At 40.2% G+C, this 25,789-nt stretch overlaps 1 protein-coding gene across 4 annotated transcripts in view; it reads right to left on the bottom strand.

Annotated features, from left to right (window-relative positions):
- kcnh1a (potassium voltage-gated channel, subfamily H (eag-related), member 1a) overlaps window positions 1–25,789 on the bottom strand; it is an 82,396-nt gene that overhangs the window by 16,348 nt on the left and 40,259 nt on the right. For 2 of the 4 annotated variants that reach the window (XM_034184252.1, XM_034184254.1), the window contains 6 exons: window positions 23,744–23,872; window positions 22,866–22,984; window positions 21,467–21,859; window positions 14,940–14,966; window positions 10,858–11,015; window positions 8,819–9,090 (listed from right to left, as the gene is read on the bottom strand). In XM_034184252.1, the coding sequence (XP_034040143.1) occupies window positions 8,819–9,090; window positions 10,858–11,015; window positions 14,940–14,966; window positions 21,467–21,859; window positions 22,866–22,984; window positions 23,744–23,872 (1,098 nt within the window). The remainder of the gene's footprint in view (window positions 1–8,818; window positions 9,091–10,857; window positions 11,016–14,939; window positions 14,967–21,466; window positions 21,860–22,865; window positions 22,985–23,743; window positions 23,873–25,789) is intronic. The other 2 variants (XM_034184253.1, XM_034184255.1) reach the window with 1 other exon arrangement.

Raw genomic sequence — 25,789 nt, 5'->3', positions numbered from 1 at the left:
AATACTAGTGATGTGTTGGAGCGTTCTTTTGTTTTTCAAGATTCCATAATTTTTCCCTCAGAATTGAGTGATTCCATATTTTTTTCCCTCTGCTTGGTCTAAAAAAGTAACCGTTACTGACTGCCACAATTTTTTTTCCTGATTTCTTATAGTGTTTCTTAAAGCCAGAAAGTTGCCATTTGAAATGACTTTAGTTTTGTGTCATGTCTGTGACCTGCTTTTTTTCTACTAAATTAAACAACTGAATGAACATCCTCCGAGGCCGTTGATTCCATAATTTTTGCCAGGGGTTGTACTAACCAATACAAAGCGTAGCTTCCTGTTTGTAAACGTCTGGAAGTTAAATGTTGAACATTGACTGCAACAGAGTGTTTGATGATGATCAAGAATTTTTAGAATGACGGCCGCCTCCAGCGCGAGCACGGATGGCGTATGCTTTCTTAACACAGGAAACTGTGCTCATCCCCGCGCACCGGCGTGACATCCAGCACCACACTTCACTTGCTGACTTGCACAACTTTGTTGCATCCAGTACAACAATTGGCACGTTTCAAGACACTCAAAAGCCAGTTGTCAGAAAAATTTCAGCCCTGGGCCAGTGGTTGCTATGGCAACAGGACCTATGCATTGCCCCCACTCCTGGTAGCCCTCCACACTGTGATCCTCTCCTGCCAGCACCGATCCAGAGCTGCTGGTAAAAATAGAACAGTATCAGGGCATCCATATTTCATAAGGAAAAGCCACAGACGACACCAGAGTGCATCTCCAAGTCAATTCTCATGAGGCTGTTTGGGTTTTGGACAATTACGTTCAATACTGAAAGGTGAAAAATTTACACAAGCCCTCTCATCAGTAAAGACAGGGGCAATTATCCTGTGGCGGAAAGCACGCCTGCGATTGTGGAGGGATCGGTGTTAAATTGATCTGCCGGCGCTGGTTACAGCTCCGGGGTGTCATTCGGTGTAATGGCCTCGTGCTGTATGCTGGACTGTGCCTTGTAAATGTTTAAAACCTAGTTGTGGAAAGTAAAATGCAGTATGAAAATCAGTTTGGCATCTGAAGAAGGGGAATCTTTTTGTATTAAAGTGTGCTTTTTTTTTTCGTTTGTTTTTGTTTTTTTTAGAATTACTGTGATTTCTAGGCATCTTTCAAAATAGATATTTAGAAACGAGTGTCTTTTGTGCTACGCACACCCACAGACTGGACTGGTAATCGACAGGATCCTCTGCATGGAATATATATTTCATCTGACGTAAATAAAAATCCCCATTTAAACATTAGAAAAATGTGAGAGCTTCCTTGTTTCCGGATCGCCACAGCCTCATCATAGTCGAGTCTTCTGGGAATTCCTTGAATGGATTTCATCTGATGTCAAACTGCCCTAGTTTCTATGTCTTAAAACACTGATTTTATGCTCGTTGCTAACAGTAATAAACATTGGGCCTGTACAAATTCTGTTTCTTCATAGCATAGGCATTGTCATGACATTTTTACATTCTCCCATTATGTATAGATTTCCAAAATGTAATGTTACATATCTATGACAACACACAAGCTATTTCAACACCATCTTTTCAAAACAGCCATTTTGCGTTTTGAAGACCAATCCAAGCACAAGTGTGTGGGTCAAAGACGTATAAGGCCTTTGAGTGGCCCATTTTTAAAATACTTGAAATAAAGATATATTTTGTCATTTTCCAAACATTTGGAATGTAGTGTATACATGCATGTATGTGAAAACTTCAAAGATATTTTAGTGTTTTTAAACTTAAATTAATAGGGCAATGACCTTAAAAAAAAAGTCATTTGGGGCGACCATAATTTATCTCAAAATTAACAGATTTCCTTAACATAACTTATATTTTAATATGTATCAGTAATTAAATTAATTGTTTAAGAAAGATAGACTCATGTGTCCTTTCATTTTTTGTAAACCATTTTAAAATAAATTTTAACTGTAATGGCAGTGTCTCCCGGTCATAAAGCCGTTAGATATATTTTTACTCTAGAATTCATAAAACTGATTTAAAATGTGTACAGATAGTATCCACGTATGCATGCTATACCAATGATTAATATTTGAACCAATACTGATAGACATTAAATTTTGAATTTAGTACAGAATTGCCAATTGTTGGTTACCCCACATGACAGGTGTTCGCCCCAAATGATGAGAAACAGCGGGCAGTTTTGGCTATTTTATGTAAATCTTTTATTAAAGAATCAGCATAACCATTTTCATTTAATTTTCATTTGACACAATAACATCATAACATTAGCATTTTCCTTACTATTTCATTTAACACTTTAACATAACATTAGCATTTTCCTAACTCCAGACACATTGTAGGCTTAATCTGGAGGCATTTCTTTAACCCCAGGCATTTCTGAACGTTACCCAGTCATGGCAGGTCAACTTCGAGAAACGTGAGGTTGCTGGCTCAGGCTCTGAAATGACAGCATGGAAATCTTTCCTAAAGTAGAAAGTAACATCTGGATTTTGTGGCCACAAGAACAAGTTCTTGTCATCAGACTGTCGCATACAGCTGATCTGCAGTTCCTCTTCCACAACCTTTAGGACCTGGCCTACATATGGAAGCTCATTGTAGGTTACTATCACAAACCTGCCACATACTGTAGATCTAGGGCACTTTCTTGTTCCCTAGGTGGCTCAGGTGGAGAGCTTGACGGGTTGTCAGAACACTTTCTTGTTCCTTAGGTGGCTCAGGTTTCTCAGTTTGGCGTATGGTGGCTTTCAGGTCTACAGTTACTGGCTGATAACAAGGGCATGGACTCATCTTTAAGTGCTTACAGAAGCAAGACACCTCCCTGTGCGTGATCTTTGCAGGCTGTGATGACAACTTGGTGGATCTTCATGGTGCCTTTCAAGAAGAAGTGTCAAGAAGGTCAAAAAGTGGTCATCTCTAAAGTAGTATGGAAATGATGGAAATTTAGAAAAATATATGTTGAAATATAGAAAGAGTTATGTTAAAACAAATAACTAAATGTATATCATGAATGAAAACATAAGCATACAGAAACTACAAACACAGGACATGTATTTTCTATCATTTAAACCGTCGGCGGTGGTCGCCCCACATGATGCTCGGTCGCCTCAGATGATGTTTTCAAGTTTAATCAGATATAACAGACTAATGGTTTGCTGTAGAATCCAAGCTAGCTACTTCTTACCACATATCACTAACAAATTTACCTTCAAAATATAAATTTGCAAATAAAACTCATTATTCACAGTTTTAGGGTGGTCACCCCACATGATATCCAAATGTGATGTGTACGTTGCAGCAGTTAGAAAGAGGATTTATTTGTAAAGATGAGAGAGACTACTGACCTGCAAGTTGTCTCTCTGGGACCCTCATGGTGTGATTGGCTGATGCAACATCCTCCTTGAAATAATTGTCAGAATAAAAGTTCCATAATTGTATTTTCTTGATGGTCGCCCCAGATTATATTTCAGACAATGAACATATTCGGATGAGATTTGTGTATTATGATTGAAATGTACGAGGTCTATTAGAAAACTAACCGGCAGTTTTATAGTAAAAAAAAAAAACTATATGGATTTGAATCACGTGCGATTACACCAGACATGCTTGAACCCTCGTGCGCATGCGTGAGTTTTTTCACGCGTGTCGGTGACGTCATTCGCCTGTGGGCAGGCTTTGAGTGAGCACTGGTCCAGCCCTCTCGGCTGAAATCCTTTGTCTGAGACGCTGCTGGAGACGGCGCACGTTGCTTTATCAAAATTTTTTCAGGACCTGTGAGGGATATCCAAGTGGACACTATTCGAGAAATTCAGCTGGTTTTCGGTGAAAAGCTTAACAGCTGATGAGAGATTGTGGAGTTTCTTTCGCTTTAAGGGCAGCTCACAAAGCAGATCGGCGCGGCGCGAGGTGGCGTCCGTCTGGCTGTTTCGAGCTGAAAACTTTCTAATTTAAGGCTCTGTTCACCCAGGACGTCGTGAGAGAACAGAGAAGTTTCAGAAGAAGTCGGCATGAGGAGTTTATGCGGACATTCCACTGTTAAAGGAGATTTTGTAATGAAAAACGTGCGGGCAAATTCGCCGAGTCGGTTCCGTGAGGACGCCGCAAATCCGTCCGCGCCGCAACAGGAAACACACCTCCGTGTTGAAAACCATTTGTAAAATTCAGGCGGCTTTTGATGGCTTTCAACAAGTGAGTATCTGAGAAATTGTTTAACAGCTGGGCATGTTCCAACTTGTCCGTTAAGGTTTCCAACGGAGGTGTTTTTCCTGTCGCGACCCCCCGCGGTCGGGTCCGGCCGACATGCGAATCTGCCCACACGTTCTTTCATTACAAAATCTCCTTTAACAGTGGAATTTCCGCATAAACTCCTCATGCCGACCTCCTCTGAAACTTCTCTGTTCTCTGACGACGACCTGGGTGAACAGAGCCTGAAATGTGGAAGTTTTCAGCTTGAAACAGTGAGACGGCGACGCCTCGGAGCTCAGATCGCCGTCAGGCGCCGTGGGCCATCCTTAAAGCGACACTAACAGACCAAAATATCTCATCAGCCGTTAAAATTTTCACCGAAAACCAGCTGAATTTATCGAATGGTGTCCACTCAGTTGTGCCTTACAGTTTTTGAAAAAATTTTTATCAAACAAAGCAGCAGTCTCTGAGCCATTCCTAAACAATGAAAAAATCAACGAGAGGGTGGGCGACTCCTCACTCAAAGACTGCCCACAGGCAAATGACGTAACCGACAAGCGTGGGCATGCGAGAGTTTTTTCACGAGGGTTCAAGCATGTCTGATCCATATGGTTTTTGAAAAAAATAATAAGGTCGGTTACTTTTCTAACAGACCTCGTATGTACAAATGCTTCATAACTTTATCAATAAATGTAAAACAAGTTTGAAATTATGCCAAATAGGGCAAGGATTATATTTAAATTGTTTTAATGTGATTTAAAACCAGTTATCCAAACAGACGTCAAGGTCGGACGATCGCCCCACATGATGTTTTCACACATTAGATGGCAGAAAATGACCAATAACCAACATGTTTAAAGAAATAAGAGTGGGCACATGTATAAGGAAGGTATTAGACATACATGTTATATTTGTATTCACTTTAATGTTTATTATTAGGTAAAAAGTTCCATCGGACAGAAAAAGCGAGCGTCACGTCTTTGACCCGTGTATGTTAGTACCCTGGTGCGCGAGCAGACTTCAAGCTATGCACACCATGGTGTGGTTATGGCGCTATATAGGACCTCACTTTGGACTTTTATTACTTGTATGTACAGTACATTCAACTTCACGCACACCATGGTAGTACCACCAGAAAGTCTCTGACGAGGGCGGTCGCATCTCCTCCACTCTCCCTTATCTCTCTGCCTTTAACCTTCAAGTCCCTACTTCACCAGACTGTGAATTCCTCAAAATTATATTGGATTCTGGATCTATTGGACTACTATTGGATTAACCATGGAATTGATCAGCTGGGCCCTCGCTTGTCCATCATGATTAACGAGGTTGGCAAGGCAGTGTATTCTCAGACTGCCTTGACTCTTGAACTCAGACGCAAATTGGATGACACCTTGGAGCTGATGCGTGCTTTGCAGTTGAAGCTGAAGGTTTCGGAGGCCGGTGAATATTCTTAATTCATAATTGGGAATATTCTTAATTCATAATTGGGATTTGGTTGTTCAAGTGGAACTGTTAAAAAGTTTTTTTACTGCTCAGCTATAACACTTTAGGCTTATCTAGCCTCAAGGACAAACTGCCCACTGTTTACCTCCAGAGGAATTTATTCAGGCCTTGGAGAGATTATTCGGCTCCATTCTTATCTCAACCCACAAAGACAATAAACTGACTTACACATGGACTGAAGCATGCTCCAGCTTTTCCCTTTACCTCCCTTCCTGCCCCCCCTGCGGCAGGCCCCCATTCTTCCCAAGCTGGCAGGCGGCGCGACTCCAATTGCAGCGGCTACCACACACTCACATCGCCTCAATTTGGAAAACATACTGTTTCAAGTTTAGTGTATATAAACAATGTTAAATGTATATGTGTTGTCTTAATTCTGATGTGTGCCATTATTACGGTAAACAAGTAATAATTGTGGATTAATTGCTGTTTGTCTGTGGAATGTGAGTGTGGCAATCTCGTTGTTGTAATGACAATGATAATAAAGCTATCTATCCATCCATCCATCCAAATGAACTAAATGACTAAAATTGTTTTACTTATCTAAGGAGCACTCTGCATAAATATGCAGAGCAAGATAGACAGACAGACAGACAGACAGACAGACAGACAGACAGACAGACAGACAGACAGACAGACAGACAGACAGACAGACAGACAGACAGACAGACAGACAGATAGATAGAGCTACACATGTGGAATAAGAAAAAGAAACAGGATGACTATGAACAGGGGTCAATATGATAATATGGATTTTTACAACTTACAAAGCACCAGCAAGCAACAACATTCATTTGAAATGTTTCTGTGTAGGTTCTCAGTTGTCCAGGTGGTTTCCATAGTAGAGAAGCTTGAATCATCGACTGGACTGGGTTGCTTGACGCGAGGATGTTTCGCTTCAAATCTCAGAAGCTTCCTCAGCTAAAATTCATGCTCTGGTAGTCTGACTTCTGTCTTGACTCTTGTAGAGAAAATTCATGCTCTGGTAGTCTGACTTCTGTCTTGACTCTTGTAGAGAAGAAGAGTCAAGACTCTACAAGAGTCAAGACAGAAGTCAGACTACCAGAGCATGAATTTTAGCTGAGGAAGCTTCTGCGATTTGAAGCGAAACGTCCTCGCGTCAAGCAACCTAGTCCAGTCGAAGATTCAAGCTTCTCTACTATTTATTTGAAATGTTCTAATGAACTAGCACTGACCTTCAGCCTCTGAGGAGGCGTCCTCCTCACTTACAATTCGGCTCGTTTTTATTTTTCTGGGGCATTTCAAGAAAACTGGAAATGTGTGAGTGACGCATCAGCACAGCAGGTTCCAGAAAACCTCAATTATTCAGTATGAGATCAGACAGCAGACGAAGGTAACGACTGCAATGAAGGCGTAAACACCAGAGCTGCTGCTGGAGGAAGGTGATCAGAGCTGATGACAGTGCTGATGGAACTCTAAACTCTGACTCAAAAACAAATTTGAAACTAGCTTCTGTTTCGTACATCATCTCCGCCGGTCCTAAGGCTATAATCATCCATGCATCAGCCACACTTTTTGTGCCCACAATACCTTGGCAAGTTTAGGTTTGAACATGAGCCGATTTCACCAACACCCTTTAAGGACTCCCACTGATTCTTTCGCCCACGATAACTTGTACAAAATGTATTTGATCATCAAATTTGAGCTGGATGTCCCAAATAAAAGTGTCTTGGTGATGTTTCAATTTGAGCACAATGAAATTTCACTAACATGCTCCAACAACTAAAACTTTACTGAAGAAAATATTTATTCTTGTGCCCATGATAACGCGGCAGAAACAAATGTATCAAAGTTTCAACAAATTTTAACTGGACATCCCAAACAAGTGCAGCTCACATACGTATGAAATTGAACATGGTTAGGTTTTTATTCTGAAAAAATAACCAACTGTATTTATGATCAAAAAGGTTCCAATTTAGGTTTGCAACCGAACATGAAAATTTATTTTTAATGATGTTCTGTAATGTTGGTAACCCATGTAGAAAATGTCAAGGTTGTTTTTTTTTCTTCCAAAATGAATTTTCTTTTAAGTTTTGAAAATTGGTAACAAATGTCAGATATTTGCCCTGTGACAGACTGGCATCCTGTCCTGGGTGGACCCCGCCTCGCGCTCTATGACTGCTGGGATAGGCTCCAGCCCCCCGCAACCCTTAATTGGACAAAGCGGTTGAAGATGAGTGTGTGTGTGTGTGTGTGTGTGTGTGTGTGTGTGTGTGTGTGTGTGTGTGTGTGTGTGTGTGTGTGTGTGTGTGTGTGTGTCAGACATTTGATTCTACAAGAAATTGGTTTGTCACATCCTATTTCAGTAATGATCTAATGCCAATTCAGACATTTAAATTTCCATAAATATTCCTCCAATATACTATGTAGGCTCTGAGGCCCATTGTTACCAGTGCTTATCTCCAGATTCTGTATTGTCAAGTTGAGACTCTATGACTCCCCCTGGGTGCCAGTTCGACACAGGTTACTTCCCCAGCCAAGACCAGTACCCATTTACAGCTGGATGGACTGGGACAATGCAAATGGAGTATCTTCCCCAAGGACACAGACACGTAGTATGAGCGGGAATCAAACACAGGCCTACAGATTGGTAGCCCAAACCTATATAGCCTATAAATCCATAAAATATTCATTATGTAAAAGAAGATTGCAGTTCATAACATCTGTGCTTGCAAATTCTGTTTTACAAGTAAATGCAGATGGAAATGTAAGTAAATGCTTCCAGAATGTCTCAAAATGACCACCTACATATAAAAATATCACCACTTAAAGTGTCTTTTAAAAAAGTGTGTGTGGGGGGGGGGGGGGATTAAAAATCTGAAGCCTGTAAAGGACTTATGCAAACGATGTAGAGGAGGTGAGAGACCAAACCTGAATAATAACCAGTGAAAGTGGAGAAGACGTGCCTATAATTCAAGTTTAAATGAATAATTCTGCTGTTGAGCTACAATGACGTTGGGCATCACATTCTAAGTTCCATTTTCTGATCACCAACAGGTGGATGGATAATTAATTTATCTGGCTACCTTGGTGGATTGTGGCTTTAAAGAGCATACTTTAACTTCTAGTGTATCCGTTACAACAGTTAAAATGCCTCCACTCACATCCAATCATCATCATGGCCACAGCAAAGATCTTCTCTCCATCCGTCGTTGGGGCGATGTTTCCGAAGCCGATGCTGGTCAGGCTGGTCATGGTGAAGTACAAGGATGTGATGTAGACCGAGTGCTTGTTCGGGCCGCCCTCCCATTTCCCCGAACCGCTGGCGTTGAAGCGGTATGGCGTGCCAACAGTCTCAGCCAGCAAGAAGAGCCAGCTGTCCTGGCGCACGATGTTGGTTTCCTCATCAATTACTTCGTAATCGCCAATGCTATACCTGCAATGTGAACAAACGTTCAGTTAACATTTCCACAGTTCATGACAACATCATCGTTATTATCATAATATGACATGATATCATCATCATCATGTGATGCCTTTATTTCACTCATCCTTTTTCATGCTTTGGGCAGTGTATCGCAAGATCGAAGCTAGTTTGTGATTAATTTGTAGTTATCAGTCTGTCTGGAAAAAGTAGAGAATGCATTCCAATGAAATTATCTTAATGAGATGGTTTGTGATCTTGATCCAATAATCATCTTTAACATTTTTGCGTTGAAAACTCAGAACACTCTCCCATAGGACTCCCATGTTAAAATGTCCAACTTTAGAGCAGAAATAAACATGTTTACAGCCTGGTACAAAAACGGTTTTGGTCTTTATAGATAGTTTCCGCCTCCATGACAACTGTATGGGGAGTGAGGTTTTTTCTAAATTCTTAATTTAAGATGTTTTAAGCCATAAAGTTCTGAATAATTGTGGGCATGGTTGCTTTGAGTGACAGCTGCTGAGTTCAGTAGCAACTGCTCCTCCTCGTATAGCCTCCAACCGTAACTCAGAGTCAGTGGAGGCTGTTTGTTTATAGTATTTTATTACAAACGCCTGGAATGGCTTGTTGTGCCGTGAAACTTCCTACCAGATCATCTAAGACGCCGCTGTTGAAATATTCACGCTAAGTGAATCTCTCGTCTTATTTAATGTTGCATGCTAATGGTGTTAGCACTTTTAGCAGCTGTCGGTAGGTCCACTACTGCACATTACTTTTACTTTTGCTGTCCACACTAAAGTAAACGATTAGGAGAACCACTGTGCAGTCTCCAAACATATGATTTAATAAACACCCAAAGCGAGGTTTGCCTCAATTCGGACGATGGATTGTTTCAAAGTTTAGCGTACATAAATAATCAAATGTATATGTGCAGTTGTTTTAATTCTGATGTGTGCCATTATTATGTTCAACTAGTAATAACTGTGGATTAATTGCTGTATTTTTGTCTGAGGTAATCGGGTGTGAAGAATGAATTGCCCTTTTAGGGATCAGTAAAGTTGTTTGAATCTTGAAATATTTGGAATGACAAAAATAAGAAATAGCCAGCTTGTCGTCCAGCTCAGCCAATCTGGACGACGCCTGCCGGCTGATTGAGGTTCTTATTTATAGCTGGAAATCTAATTAAGGAAATCTTGAAATGAAAATGACTTGTTAAGTATCAAATACATTTCCCCTGTGCAGAACATTAAGTTGCTGTGGCGGCATCTGTATGTGCAGAAACCTTCTTGTAAACATAATAAATCAAGAACATGACAACGGAAGCTTAATGTTTCCACCACAGTTACCTCCTACTGAGGAGATGATCTGATTAGACTTTGAAGGCCCAGGATCCATAAATTTGCATATTAATAAGGGAAACTAATTCTCTTAAAACTGCTATAACTCTTCCTCCAAGGTACCACGAGCAAATGTGTGAAAGCATGTTGACCAAAAACCTGCTAATCGATGGAGTAATTAACTTAAATCAATGATGTGATTATAATAATTGGCTACGCTATTAATGCATCAAGGTGACAAGTTGTCCATTTGCTCTGATTTACAAAGCTTTTGTTGGTACATTAACTCAACTCAATGCGTCATATTTGTACGTCTTGATGCACTTTTTTCGACTACATGAATGAATATGGAACGTTCCGACTGGAACGCTATGATACACTGGGAAATACTGGAAATATGACAGGAGTATAACTGAAAAGGTGATGACTGTGAACTTACCAAATGCAGGCAAGCCAGTGAGCAGCCAGTCCAAAAACACAAACCAGCAGCACCAGCACAGCTGCGCCGTACTCGATGTAGTGATCCAGTTTGCGGGCGACTCGACCTAAACGGAGAAGTCGGACCACCTTCAGTGAGCTGAACAGACTGCTGATTCCCTAAAAATGGGATGAAAGAGAGAAGGAAAACAGATTGTTTGGCTGAGGCAACGCTTTCAGGAACAGTTTACAATAACATTCCATTAATGAATGCAACAATACACGTTAACTAACAGTGAATAAACACTCAACTGTGTTTAGTAATCACTTATTAAGGGTGTTCATATTAACTAAGGGCACTAATTTATAAATTATATGTACATGTATTTGTTACCTATTAATACGTTGTTAGTTAATGCTTAGTACTACATTAACTCACAAACACTAATAAATTATTACTAAAGGGTGTTCATGTTAACTAAGGGCACTAATTTATAAATTATATGTACATGTATTTGCTACCTATTAATATGTTGTTAGTTAATGCTTAGTACTATAATACTATAATATCATTGTCTTCGTCTTCTAACGCTATTTTCTGTGTCCTGCCTACTCTTTTTCATTGGCTGTTGGCAACGTGTGTTTGCAGTTGGGTCGGTAATCGGCGTCCAGTGTTGGCTCAAAAAATTCAAATATATTTGACTGACTTGAGGTCAGGTTTGTTCCCCTCACACACTTGCTAATATGGGTCTTTATCCCTAACACACCAAGAGATCTCTGTGCCAACTAGCCTCACTGACTAGTGCCGACTCTGCCCAACTGTGAATCTTGGGTAAAAACATCTTGTCGTATGTTCTCAGCTTTAGCATGAACGTCACAGATTTTAAGCATGTTGAAAATTTTTCCAGGACCATGACAAATATCAATGCTGTCCAACTGAAGCTGACCTAGCCCCTGCAGAGTCGAGTGGACACTGGTGCTGGTCACTGGTAAGCACCTTTTCACTATTCATTGGCAAATGCTGGGCTAATCATCAGAATGTGAAAGGGACATTACTTTCCCTTAAATCCCTATGAACGCTATGACCTCCGCTCCAGTAGATGTCGCTGTGAGGTGAGTAGCCTGACTGCCCCCTGATATCTGCTGCTTCCAACATCATTTCAAAGGCGGGTATGATGGAAAATATAAGAGCAGTGCCTTCCTCTTCGAATGCTGACATGCTGACAAACCAAAGCACTGACTTTGATAAAACAATTGTTTGCAAGCTTTCGTGTTGTGGGAAACCCAATCTTCTGGCACATCGTAAAAACATTATGGAACTGCACATCGCATGACGTCACCCTGAATCACCGACACACGATGAAGTGCCCACGATTTACAAAGAGGTGAAGGAAAAAGTGTGCACTTTATTTTCATATGAAATTATGACATGTACATTGTCGTTCAGTGATACATAAAAATAATTTTCACTTTATCATCATCAGATTTTATGCCATATTTCTCTTTAATGTGTTCAGTGACTGGGGCCATACTAAAATATGAAATGGAGCAAAATGGGGACTGATAATCATGAAATGGGGGTAAAATGTAACAAAATGGAGCAGAGTTAACCAGACTGACTCCAAATAAGTAGTTTTATTTAATTGTTTGGCTTTTGTTTTTTGTGAGATGCGCTCACTACATGTAGTAGGGGCAGGTGCGCCATCTGGCGTTCAGGAGATGAAACTTCAGTCAACAGGTCAGTCTGCTCCATTTCGTTATGTTTTACCCCATTTCATTAATATCAGTCCCCATTTCGTTAAACAAATTAAATAAAAGTACTTAACTGAATCATATTTGGAGTCAGTCTGCTCCATTTCGCTACGTTTTACCCCGTTTCGTTATCTGTCCCCATTTTGCTCCATTTCGCTTAAAAATTATTAAATAAAAGTACTTAATTGAATCATATTTAAATCATATTTGGAGTCAGTCTGGGCCAGTCTGCTCCATTTCATTACATTTACCCCATTTCCTGATTAACAGGCTCCACTTCGTCCATTTCATATTTTAGTGTAGCCGCAGTGACTGTGCCACGCAAACACTATTCTCTTGAGTCGGAATTTAAAAATAATTTTTTATTGATATAAAGTGTAATAACTTTTAGACTACCCAGCTGGTAAACAACAAATTGCACTGTCTGTGTTAAAATTGGCTGTAAATTATGTTGGGGTGGAACGATACTACACTACACTGCACATATCACACATTTGTATTATAGTATTATAGAAACAGTTACGTGATGATGTGTTGTGTTTGGATGGAGCCTAAAATCTGATGCCTGAGTCAGACCTTATACCCTCCTACACACAAGAAAAACACTAAATGTGGTTTTGTACTATAATATGTGATTATGTATGACTGTGGCAGCAAACAGGCAGAGATAACAGAATGATGAGAGTACTGTAAAATACAAGAGTGGAAAATAAAAAAAAAAGTAGAATTTTTGAAAAACAATACCATTTAACATAATGAAATTCTATTCTTCTAAGCAGCAGCTGTCCGTCAACTCAGCTAAACTTCATATTAAAAAATAAATAAAAAACACCCACTCAAGTCATTCACAGTCCGAGGTGTTCACATCACATTTTTTTTTCCCTTCACAGTGGCACCATTCTCTCTGTGTGTGTGTGTGTGTGTTGGGGGGGGGGTATTGATCTGATAATGTGCTGTGCTATGCAACGCGAGTACAACTGCAGCGTTCGCTGTCACTTGATCTGATCTATCTGCCTGCCAGACAGCTTGGCTTCTCTAAAAATCGCTTTACAGACGGCGACTCGCTCCACACAATTTGGTTATAACTGCTTTTAATTCTTGCTGCAAACTCCACCAGCCCAAGAGGGAGCAACCGTTTGTCCCTGAACAGATCTCCTAGAAAGAAAAGCTACAAATCAAAAAAGAACTGCTGTGATCTTATGGGAACAATCAAATAACTTAACTAAATAACTAATAACTAATTTTCTCCTACAAGCACAAGCATGCTGATGTTTTCCCTTTTAAATGAAGTCTCAATGTACATAAATAAATAAAAAAATTTAAAAATAACACACCTGTCTTGAAAATAATGTCCTGTTTATTTGTAATGCTACAGCTAATTATTTTAATCAGCGTTTTTCACAATTGTTTGCTCCACAAAATGTCACAAGAAAATGTATGCCAGTAACAATTTAAAATGTTTGTCAGTCAACACCAATTTAGCTTTGGTTTGGAAAGCTTCAAACAAAGTAAAATCTGAAAAATGCTTAAAAGAATGTAATTCTGTGCAAAGTGAAACTGCTCAGACTTTAAAAAAAAAAAAATAATTGTCCTGTTTGTTTACAGCCATTTAAATCCAATAAATAAAATATTACATTTTTTCTGATTTAAAATGGTTTCAAACATGTTTTAAGCCATCGGAAATAATTTCAGAATCATTTGTCTTGAACAGATCCGTCAAAAGCACATCGATCTCAAACTTAACAGGTTTGTCCTCCACATGGGATAGATGGGACTGCAGTCCATCTGTCTGTCCCCCACCCATTCCCTTCCCCGTGGTGTCGGGGGACTTCTACCCATGGAGTGAGTTTTCCACATTGTGAGACTGATGAACTAATACCTTAACTTGAGGTATTAAGCTACGTATGTGAAGAACTTTAGAATTACTTTACAAATATCGTGTGAAACAGGATAATGTTGACGTGTAATTTATGTGCAATTTTCAAACTAAAACTGCTTCAAAAAGTAATGAAATATACAATAAATGACTCAACATATAGATTTGGTTGACAGTAGACCCCGACTACAGGTAGGGACCATTCCTAAATTTTGGTCATACCAACGAAAAACAGAAAAGTTGGTGAACTGCTCATGATTGCACTCTTAATTTATGAATGAATCTGTTTGTGTGAGCGGTTCTTGCGTGAAGCCCATTGTTTAGAAACAATGAATGTCTGTTTTTTGCCATCTTTAAAATAAAAAAAGATTATTTTGACAAATGGATATAAAAACATGTTCTAATGCAGCTATAAAATCTTTTCTATGACACTAACTAACCTAACAACATGACGTTCTAACCAAACTGAAGCCTACTTGAGTGACGGCTCTCTGGTTCCAATTCTTCCATCGCGTCCCATGCATGAACACAAGGAGGAGAAAGGGCCATGCAAACAAAACAGAGGGGTGGAGAAGAAAATAAAAACCAAGCACAAATAAGAGAGCAGGCATTTGATCAGCCAAACGCGATGAGAAAGTGGAAAACACACACACACAAATGAAATAGAATACGACGGTTGGTGGTTGTATGGGCGAGCATGCACCTGAAACACCGCCGTTTACGTGGCCCCCAAAACAGCTTTCTGCTGAAGCACGTTCTATCCAGACAGTGGCTCATTTGGATGTTTTGCCTTCACACTCATTAGAATATGAAATGGCAAAGTGCCTCTGAGTTTCAGACAATCACGAGTTGGACGTTTTCCAAGAATAACTTTGACAGCCGCTCGTCGTTAATGGTCTTTCCCATTTGCAAATCTGTTGGGGAAAACAGCCAGAGTTATTCATGTCGGTCGTTAAGTTTGGGAGCAGCAGCGAGATGTTTCCACTCCGCTTTAATAACACGGGCAATCGTTTACTCGCTCTCATTTACCCTCGCAACAAACTGCCTCAAAGCCATCTAGATTATAGCGCGGTGTCGGAGTTATTTTGGAGGGGATCCGATAAGGAGAAGACCAGAGTTTTGTTGACAGCTTTGCAGCTAAAATATATCCCACCGTGTCTCCAAGTGTAGCCTTTAAATTCACACGTGTGTGCAGACTGCGTGACATTTTAATGATCGTAGGTAGTGTGAAGACATCATGTTATCCTGTCTTATGTCTATAAACACCAAAATGATTAGAATTAAAGTGTGAAATAAATACTAGCTCAGAACTTCACTGTCACACAAGAACAATTAAAAATGGATAAAACTGTTATAACGCCACTCTGGATGAGATGTTCCATCATTAATGGGATGCATGTTTCTTGCCTTCAATGCTTATATCCTACGCAAAACCCAACATTTTCAGAGTTTTGTGATAATCGGCTTAGCACCTTTTGGAAAAGCACCTTTTGGAGTTGTACTCAAATCTTGTTGCAATGTAAATTACACTCAACAAAAATATAAACGCAACACTTTTGGTTTTGCTCCCATTTTGTATGAGATGAACTCAAAGATCTAAAACTTTTTCCACATACACAATATCACCATTTCCCTCAAATATTGTTCACAAACCAGTCTAAATCTGTGATAGTGAGCACTTCTCCTTTGCTGAGATAATCCATCCCACCTCACAGGTGTGCCATATCAAGATGCTGATTAGACACCATGATTAGTGCACAGGTGTGCCTTAGACTGTCCACAATAAAAGGCCACTCTGAAAGGTGCAGTTTTATCACAGCACAATGCCACAGATTTTTGTTGAGTGTACAATGACAATAAAGGCGATTCTGATTCTGATTCTCATTGGTTTTATCAAGGTAATAAACAGATGCGGCTCGAAGTGTAACCTCTTTGGCAAAAGTATGATCTTGCAATGTATTTTCATTCCATTTATGTCACATAAAGGGTGTAGTCCCTTTGGCTTTGACACAAAGCTTACTTTGGTTTGAAAACTAGTTAGCACCGGCGCCGCTCTGTGTACACTTCATCCCATCAAATCTCAGAACCAGAGTAGGTTCTGATTCGTACTTGGGTAGGAGGCCGCTTAGGAAGACCAGGGACTGTGTGTGTTTCTCCATGTGCGACTGGAGTTGCACCATGAGCGACATCCGACATAAAACTTGTGACAAATCCCAGTGCAGATTGGTCTTGGATCCGCTGTGGTGACCCTGGCAAACCCGTAGCAGCCAATCAAAAATTATAGCTAATTTTATCACTGGTAAAATATTTATTTTGGGGGATTCTGTGTCATATGTGTTATGGTCACGCTGATGCTTTATTTTAACCCACACCCACTGTATTTGAACCCAAATTTGTTTCCAGACAAGACAAATTTTGATTATATTGCCGATATAAGACTGAACGGTGCTGAAGAAAATTCTTTGTGACTTTAATCATAAAAAAAAAAGCGATTACACTTTTTATGACTAGTTCAAACCTCATCTGTGCACATTTTATGAACTTCACTCATGATTAAAAGCTAAAGCATTCCCATTGTTATGTTTTAAATCAGTTCCTTGAGATGCCAAGAGGTAGTTTGTCCCTTCTGCTGGGCTTCGACTGCTTTAGCGCCACTGCTCGGACATGTCAGCGTTTAGGATGCTGAGGCATTGAAAGACTAGAACAGGGGTGGCCAAGTTTGGTCCTCCAGAGCGACCTTCCTGACACTCTTAGTTGTCTCCCTGCTCCAACACACCTGAATCCAATGAAAGACTCGTTAGCAGACTTTTAATGAGCCTTTCATTGGATTCAGGTGTGCTGGAGCAGGGAGACAACTAAGAGTGTCAGGAAGGTGGCTCTCGAGGATGAAACTTGGCCACCCCTGGACTAGAATATCCATTCTGTTTGCTGCACCTGCACACATACATCTAAGTGCTCGCAGCCTACAAACAAGCCTCGCTGAGGCTTCGCCGCAACATTTCATATTCTCTCCTGTGCGTGTTTGCAGGCGGCCCCTGGGAGCTTGTGTGTCGCATACTGAGCTGTTAAATGCCATCACAGCATTTTGCACAAACAACACACACATCACGAGATATGACACACTGACACACACGCTGTGATGCATTGGGATAATGAAAGCGGCCTGGGCCCCGAGACTCCATTTAATCAATGTATGTGTGTGTGTGTGTGTGTGTGTGTGTGTGTGTGTGTGTGTGTGTGTGTGTGTGTGTGTGTGTGTGTGTGAGAGAGAGGATTTTTGGCACCAATTCAGCAGCTGTGGTTGTATCAGAGATGCTGATTTAGGCTCACACATGGGTACATACATTAAGAAATACATTTCATACACCACACAAAAGGACCCTGTGGAGATATTTTATGTCAACCAAATGGACAAAATTAGATTTTGCTCACAGCTTTATTTATCTTCTTGTATACGGTGCAGTGTAAAGTGGTAATGTGTCACCAAGTTACCCAGCAAAAGGTCAGCAACCCAGAATGCTTGCCGGGCAAAAATTTTAAAATCATATACAATAAAATAGGCAAAAATTATGTTTGCATATAAGTCGATTGTTACCATTTTGAATTATATATTAGTGAATCCATTATACTATTTTTTTTTTCACCTAAAAAAGTAAATCAGTCTTGGATTCTTTTGAATGAAATCATCCGGCCAAATGTGCCCCCCTTTGGAGATTATCTCACTCAAGATAGTTTATGTAAAATTTGTGCATGAAGCAGAGTGTATCAGGAAAATATTGGACTATTTATGCCACAACAGCACTCTGTAAACCAGCCACCACAGAGGGTAAGAGCCAATTTACAACAAAAGTGAGTTTGCTGTCGGCCAAAGGGAGGCTGAACGCTGTTTTGCCTTGTTAAATTATAAAACCAGATGCTGTTGGTGAAGTTGTGCACAAGTTTATCTCAGAAGTGCTGTTTCCCTAAACATCTTTTTTATAACAGAAGCTGTGTTCTACAATACTATTCAGTATTTGTACAATGTTAAAATGATGTATTACGGGACTGGCTACATTTACACTATGTTACCTTATGTCAAACGAGACGCACATTAGCACTGCAACAAAAGAATTTGATACTACATCTGGAGTAGGAAGGAAGGAGTGATTTTTCCACATCACAGAGATCAATTTCCATGTAATATCACAACAGAGCATTTCAAGAACATTAATAGTATTCAGTACTAGTGGAAAAGAAATCAGATCGATGTCAAACCCTTGTCAGCACCTCCAGGTGTTCAGCATCCCTCCATCTGATCTGATACAGTAAAAGTGAGCAAAAACCACTGATATTTAAATTAAATGGACACAAAGAGATGTTTAAATGTAGTAAATATTTGCTTTTGCACCAACTGTACAACATCAACTGTAAATAATAAAAATATAAATCTAACACAGAGATCTAACTTTTTCTCTATGCATACAGAAGGTTTGTTTCTCACAGATTTTGTTGATAAGTTTGTTAAAATCAATGTTAGAGAGAACCTCCGTTTTGCTAAGAGCCCAGTCACACGGCACACAACAATCGCTGAATGAAGGAAAAAAGTGACAAAGTCACAAATAGTCGAGAAAAGGTGGACAAATAATCCTGCACTTCTCCCATCACTGAAAAACCTGCGAATCAAGAGCGCATAAAGAAACAAAACAAAACCAAAACTAACAAAAGATAAACGAGGCGAATGGCAACCTTGGTGCTTTAAACAAAATCAGAACAAAACATTCATGATGAACATGCGTGTGCGCACACGCACGTTCATCACATTCCAGCAACAAACGGCGGGAACGTGCGTAAATAGTTCAAGTAGTTGATAAAACATTCTTGTCACTACTGTTTCTGTATGACAACGCTGCTTTTTGTCCCACACATGGACGAGTCACGTTCAGCTCGTCAGATCTTTAGTTATTGATCCGTTCAGATATCACTGACATTCGTGCAAGACGTCGGCCTTGGGAGGTTGGACAAAGTTGGACGACAGTCAAACGGAATGCTAACGGTACAGGAACTATGCAAACAATGAGGAACTGTCAAAACAGAAAGCAAAACAATACGGACGAACTGAAGTTGTCGTCGGGATTCGCTCACATTTTTCAGTTTGAAAATTCTAACATAGCACCAGGTATAGGAATGGACAACAGTTAAACGAGGTCTCCGAAAGTCAACATAAGTCCAGATTTCTTGTTTCATTTTGGCTTCTGTGTCCTTCGTTAGTGCCATGTGACCGGGGCTTAAAATAATCTATTCACCCGGCTGGTGCAGAACATCAAGATGTTGAACAACATAATGTCACAGATGTCACGATTTTCTGGAGCGTGTAATTTGCATGTCAACTGCAAGAATGTCCACCAGAGCGGTTACCGTGAACCAAACAATTTCTGTACCATCACCTGTCTACTAGTGTCACCACCTGAGACCACATGCAACCAGGCCAACCAAAGAACATTGCCTCAGCTTCTTCAACAGATCAAATAAAGATGTTTTTTCAAGATCAAGTGTGGCCTTTGATTGTGATGCCAGTGCACATCTGTGCAGTAATCACAAGCCGGCCAGGTGAATGGGTTACCTCGGCAAAGGGGAAGTACACAACAAATTTGTGAAGATAATTTGAGGGAAATAAACTTTTCATGTGCATAGACGAAGTCCCATTTACTTCAATTTGTAAAAAAATAAAAGCAAAAAGGAATGCGTTACATTTAAAATCCTATTGAGGATATTTAGTAAATTATTCGTTTTAAAGTTTTGATTTTAAAACATACAGTGGTCCCTCGCTATAACGCGGTTCACCTTTTGCGGCCTCGCGTTTCGCGGATTTATTAGTGCAATTTTGTATGCTTCTTTTTTTTTTTTTTTTTTAACAGCGCACTGTGTTCTGTGTCCTCATCAGGCAGGCCGGTCGGCATCACCGAGATTGCTCTTACTGCCTCCGATGCGCTTACCAAGTCTGCGGGCTCGGTAAGCGCCGCAGCGGGCCACTCTCACCGCCCCACTGTCTGCTGTGCGGAGTTGCGGCCAAAATCTGTCAACAGGTCCAGAGACTACGCTTACTGTTTTGATGCGGAGCGCTCCAGCAGCCTGCAAGGATAGAATTCTTGTGGAAAAATCCGCAGCGCTGCATGGTCTCGGTAACCGCAGCCGCAGAGCTCCGTGGCCACTGAGAAAGGTTTGTATCTTTTTAATGACTTGGATTCTTTGCGGGTCCCACATCCGTCCCGCAACAGTAACACCGGAGGCAGTGAGCAAAGAAAGAGCACGCGCACTGTGTTCTGCGTGTACCTGTTTATAATCTTCTCACCCAGAAGAAAAAAAAGAGCGCCAACAACTACCCATAACTGTGTTCTTCACTCGGAAAAAGACACCTGCACCGAGGTGTCAGTCAGTGGAAAAAGACGACAGCGGAGCAACGCCTGGACGAAGAGGCACGGTCAGAGGAACTGTGAAATACTGGTCAGTCACTATTAAAAATTTCTTATGTGTCCAACCTCATAGGTTGATCGTTTAAATTAAATTTGTTAGTACTAAAAGCCATCATAATTATATATTATTTATAGAAAAATGTTCTATTTTTATTTCTCAAACAAATGTTTGGGCCTGAAAACAGGTTTTGATCTTTGGTTTCATTCTAGAATACTGGACTTATTTTTCTACTCAGGTTTGACCTTTGAGTGTTTACAGAGGAGAGAAAAGTGAGAAAATGTTAATGCCTGTTTGAGAAAAGTGTATAAAGTGTGTAGTGAGGGGTTTTACAGCCTTAAAACATCTATAATAATTGTAAAAAAATAATGCTGATTACTTCGAGGATTTCGCCTATTGCGGGTTATTTTTAGAACGTAACTCCGGCGATAAATGAGGGACCACTGTACTTCAATATTCAAAACACAGCAGCAAAAGTTTTGGAGTTGGCTTGAAGTTATTTCCTGCTCAGGGTCAAAAACAAAACTCACAGCACCCAAACAATCAACAAACTCACCTCATCTACATTCTCAAAGGCGTTTATGACATCATAGGGCAGACAGGACAGCAGGTCAATGACAAACCAGGTCTTCAGGTAGTTCATGCGAATCAGCTTGGGGTCTGAGATGACCTCTCCAGCAGGTCCAACGAATGTGGTGTGGAAGTTTAAGACAATATCCACCAAAAAGATAACATCCACGATGCTGTCCACCACCAGCCACGTCACGTTGTTCTGCTTCGTCTTGAAGGAGACATTGTAGGGAACCATGATGGCTGTGTAAAACGTGAGGATGAGGATGACCCAGTCCCAGGTGGTCTTGAAAAGGCAGTAGTGCAGGATGATGTGCGGAGGGGTCTTGGGGGTCTCCTGCTTGTACTGAGGTAGAATATCTGAGCCCAGCTGTAGTACCTGTCAAAAACATTTCTTCACATGACCAACTGTGCAGATCTTTCTGCCAGAATTGGATTCTGTTTTCAAAGACTGATCCTCAGAGTCTACAATAAACGGTGTTTAACATCACTGGACATTGTTATTCACTGCACGGGGGTCCACTGGTCCGTGACAGCATGTGTACAACTTCTTAAATCAAATGACAGCAAAGCCACTTGTAACAAACAACATAATGTAATATATAGTGCATCTGGAAAGTATTCAGTTCAATTCAATTTCAATTTATTTTCATTTATATAGCGCCAAAACATAAGGTCGCCTCAAGGCGCTTCACACAAGTAAGGTCTAACCTTACTTCAGTGTTTCCCTATTCCACAATTTATGTTACAGCCTTATTCAGAAATGGAATAAATTCATTTTCCACCCTCAAAATTCTACTCACAACACCCCATAATGACAACATGAAATTATTATTATTTTGCAAAGTTATTAAACATCAGAGGTCTACAGACAGTTCCTCTGACTTCATGCTTGGCTTGTTCTCTGACATACACTGTCAACTGTGGGACCTCATGTGTAAACAAGTGTGTGCCTTTCCATATCATGTCCAATCAACTGTGGGTGGAATTTACCTCAGGTAAATTATGTCCATTCAACTGTAGGTGGAATTTACCCCAGGTGGACTCCAATTAAGCTGTAAAAACATCAAGGACGATCAGTGGAAACAGGATGTACCTGAGCTCAATTTTGAGCTTCATAGCAAAGGCTGTGAATACTTATGGACATGTGATTTCTTAGTTTAATTTTTAATAAATTTGCAAAAAAAAAAAACTTTTTTCACATTGTCATTATGGGGTGTTGTGTATAGAATTTTGAGGGGGGGAAAAAATCCATCCATTTTGGAAAAAGGCTGTAACAACAAAATGTAGAAAAAGTGAAGTGCTATGAATACTTTCCAGACGCAGAGGATATATAAAACATGACACTATATAATTTTTTTAAAACATTCTAGGTGTCCACAAACCTCTGCTAAGCGAGAGTGCTTGTGGACGTTCTCTCCCTTGTGAACTGTGGGCTGCAGCTGTTGTAACACTCCTCTGCTGCTCGTTAGGGCTCGAGTCAGCCGGGCAAACTTTCCCCAGCCTGAGGACACAAACAAACAAACATCATTTACAATGTACAGCCTTTAAGAATGCAGGTTTCTGACACGTTATCTGGTGTGTTTCCTCAGACTACTTCCAGCTTGTGAACACTGGAGGCTTCAGAAAGTACACTAACAGAATTGTGCAATGTTGAGGAAAATGTTTCTTGCATTCTTTTACAATTAGGAGGATGATGATATTTGTGTTCTGGGCAGCATAGTAGCTTAGTAGTCTGTGTGGGTTCCCTCTGAGAACTCCGGCTTCCTTCCACATCCAAAGACATGCAGGTCAGGTGGACTGGAAGCTTTAAATTGTGCGTGTGGGTGTGACTGTTTGTCCGTCTATATGTTGTCCTGCAACAGACTGGTGTCCCGCCCAGGGTGCACCCTCCCTCCATACGACTGCTGGGATAGGCTCCAGTCCCCCGTGACCCTTAATTACAGTAAGCAGGTATAGAAAATGGATAGATATTTGTGTTCTCAGTCGGGCAGACTGGGAAGCAAAGTGTGTAAAAGGCGATGTGCGTTTGCAGACAATAATAGTGTGAATTTATGTGGACTTTCATCTTGGAAAATTAAAATGACCCCAATTTTTTATTTTTTAATGCAGAGGATCCCAGACACAACCTGTCCAATAAATCCTCACATTCAACCAATAATTGAAGATATTCACGAGTGCATTGCTTCATATTCATACTTACAGACTTTATTATTTAAAATATTTTAAGAATACTTTATTGGAGGCTGCAGGACGCATTAACCTTTTGAAGAATCGTCCTCAATCGGCTGCTTGAAGGCGGTGATGTCACTGAACGTGCAGAGAAATAGGACCACTTTCTCTTGTTCGTTGCGAATGGGTGCAATCTTCACAAAAAACCAAACAGGCGTTCCTGCAAATATAACACGTGGCACTTCAATAATGCCCCACCAAGTTTTAGGCAACCTACAATTTTGATTAAAAAACAAACATGTCAGCACCCTAACTGATACATCTACATATGTCACATCTGTGTCAGAACAACATATGGACATCTGGTATACAAGTACTGAGTTATGACTGTTGCAACATGGAGAAAATTACTATAGTCATACAAATATACAGTTGCAGACATATGTTTACTTACAACTTGGCTACAAACTGTATGTAAATGTTTGCGTTACTGCACGTCTAATTCATTTCCATATAAAGTTGTATAAAAAATAATGAGCGCAAGATTTATTTCAGTTTTTATTCACTGTCAGCCTTTCACGAAGTCAGTCTATAAACATCAATTCCTGTTTAAACAGCATGAAATAATACTGTATAAATTCTAAAGGACCAGACAACTCTAAATTCTAGTCAGCTCATCTATTCCCAAAGGGGAACCTATGGCATGAGCGTCAAGTCGTTCACCGACAATCAGATGGTTCTATGCCCACTTTTTTATGTCTGAAGAAAATGGAGAGCTCAGCCGTATTTTTTGCATGGGATGGTTGTGACATGAAAACTAGACAGTTTATTATGATTCTAATTTTAATCTTCATTCAGTCAGAGATCATACCGTCAAAATATGAAGACAGAACTTTTCCATTTTGAAAACAATGTTCTGCTGTGTGTCCAAGGATCCTATGTCCAATCTGTGGTCTTATTTTTCCACTTTATCTCAATTACTTTCAGAATTATCAAGTTCTTTCTCTTTCATAATTCTTTTCTAAAATAAATAAATAAAAAAGTAATGTGTCCAAATTTTACTTAAGAGCCCAACAATTCAAACAAAAGCATCTCCAGTTTGCTGCTCATTGCCATCATGCCCATCGGGCAGAATAATATCTAGAAAGCCAACTTATCCAGAGACGTTGGCCAGAGATTCAGGAATCAAAATTGGAAAGCTGGGTACACCGATGCAGGGCCGTGGTGTTTGGAAAAAAGTTATCCTGGGTATCTCATGCACCCCTGTGGTCAAAGGATGATGATGATGAAAAGAGTTTGAATAATAATATTTCTGAAACACTATTTAAAAAGCGCCATTCTGAAAACAGTGGTGGTACTGTACAAAAAAAAAAAAAAGACCTTTCAAAAATTAACATAACATCAATATTGACTGAATTAAACAAATGCGCAAACTGGTCTATTATTGGGCTAAATGATACTTGAAACACAAGCAGTGCTAAAGGGCTTATCTGGCAAAATATTCATACAATGTTTCCAAATCACAACAAACAGTTGCCCCAAGGCGCTTTATATTGTAAGGCAAGGCCATACAATAATTATGTAAAACCCCAACGGAAAAACTCCCTTTTAACAGGAAGAAACCTCCAGCAGAACCAGGCTCAGGGAGGGGCAGTCTTCTGCTGGGACTGGTTGGGGCTGAGGGAGAGAACCAGGAAAAAGACATGCTGTGGAGGGGAGCAGAGATCGATCACTAATGATTAAATGCAGAGTGGTGCATACAGAGCAAAAAGAGAAAGAAACAGTGCATCATGGGAACCCCCCAGCAGTCTACGTCTATAGCAGCATAACTAAGGGATGGTTCAGGGTCACCTGATCCAGCCCTAACAATAAGCTTTAGCAAAAAGGAAAGTTTTAAGCCTAATCTTAAAAGTAGAGAGGGTGTCTGTCTCCCTGATCTGAATTGGGAGCTGGTTCCACAGGAGAGGAGCCTGAAAGCTGAAGGCTCTGCCTCCCATTCTACTCTTACAAACCCTAGGAACTACAAGTAAGCCTGCAGTCTGAGAGCAAAGCGCTCTATTGGGGTGATATGGTACTACGAGGTCCCTAAGATAAGATGGGACCTGATTATTCAAAACCTTATAAGTAAGAAGAAGAA

Source organism: Thalassophryne amazonica, chromosome 13, assembly GCF_902500255.1.
Source record: "Thalassophryne amazonica chromosome 13, fThaAma1.1, whole genome shotgun sequence".
Classification (NCBI taxonomy): domain Eukaryota; kingdom Metazoa; phylum Chordata; class Actinopteri; order Batrachoidiformes; family Batrachoididae; genus Thalassophryne; species Thalassophryne amazonica.
This window is presented reverse-complemented; position numbering and strand designations above follow the sequence as displayed.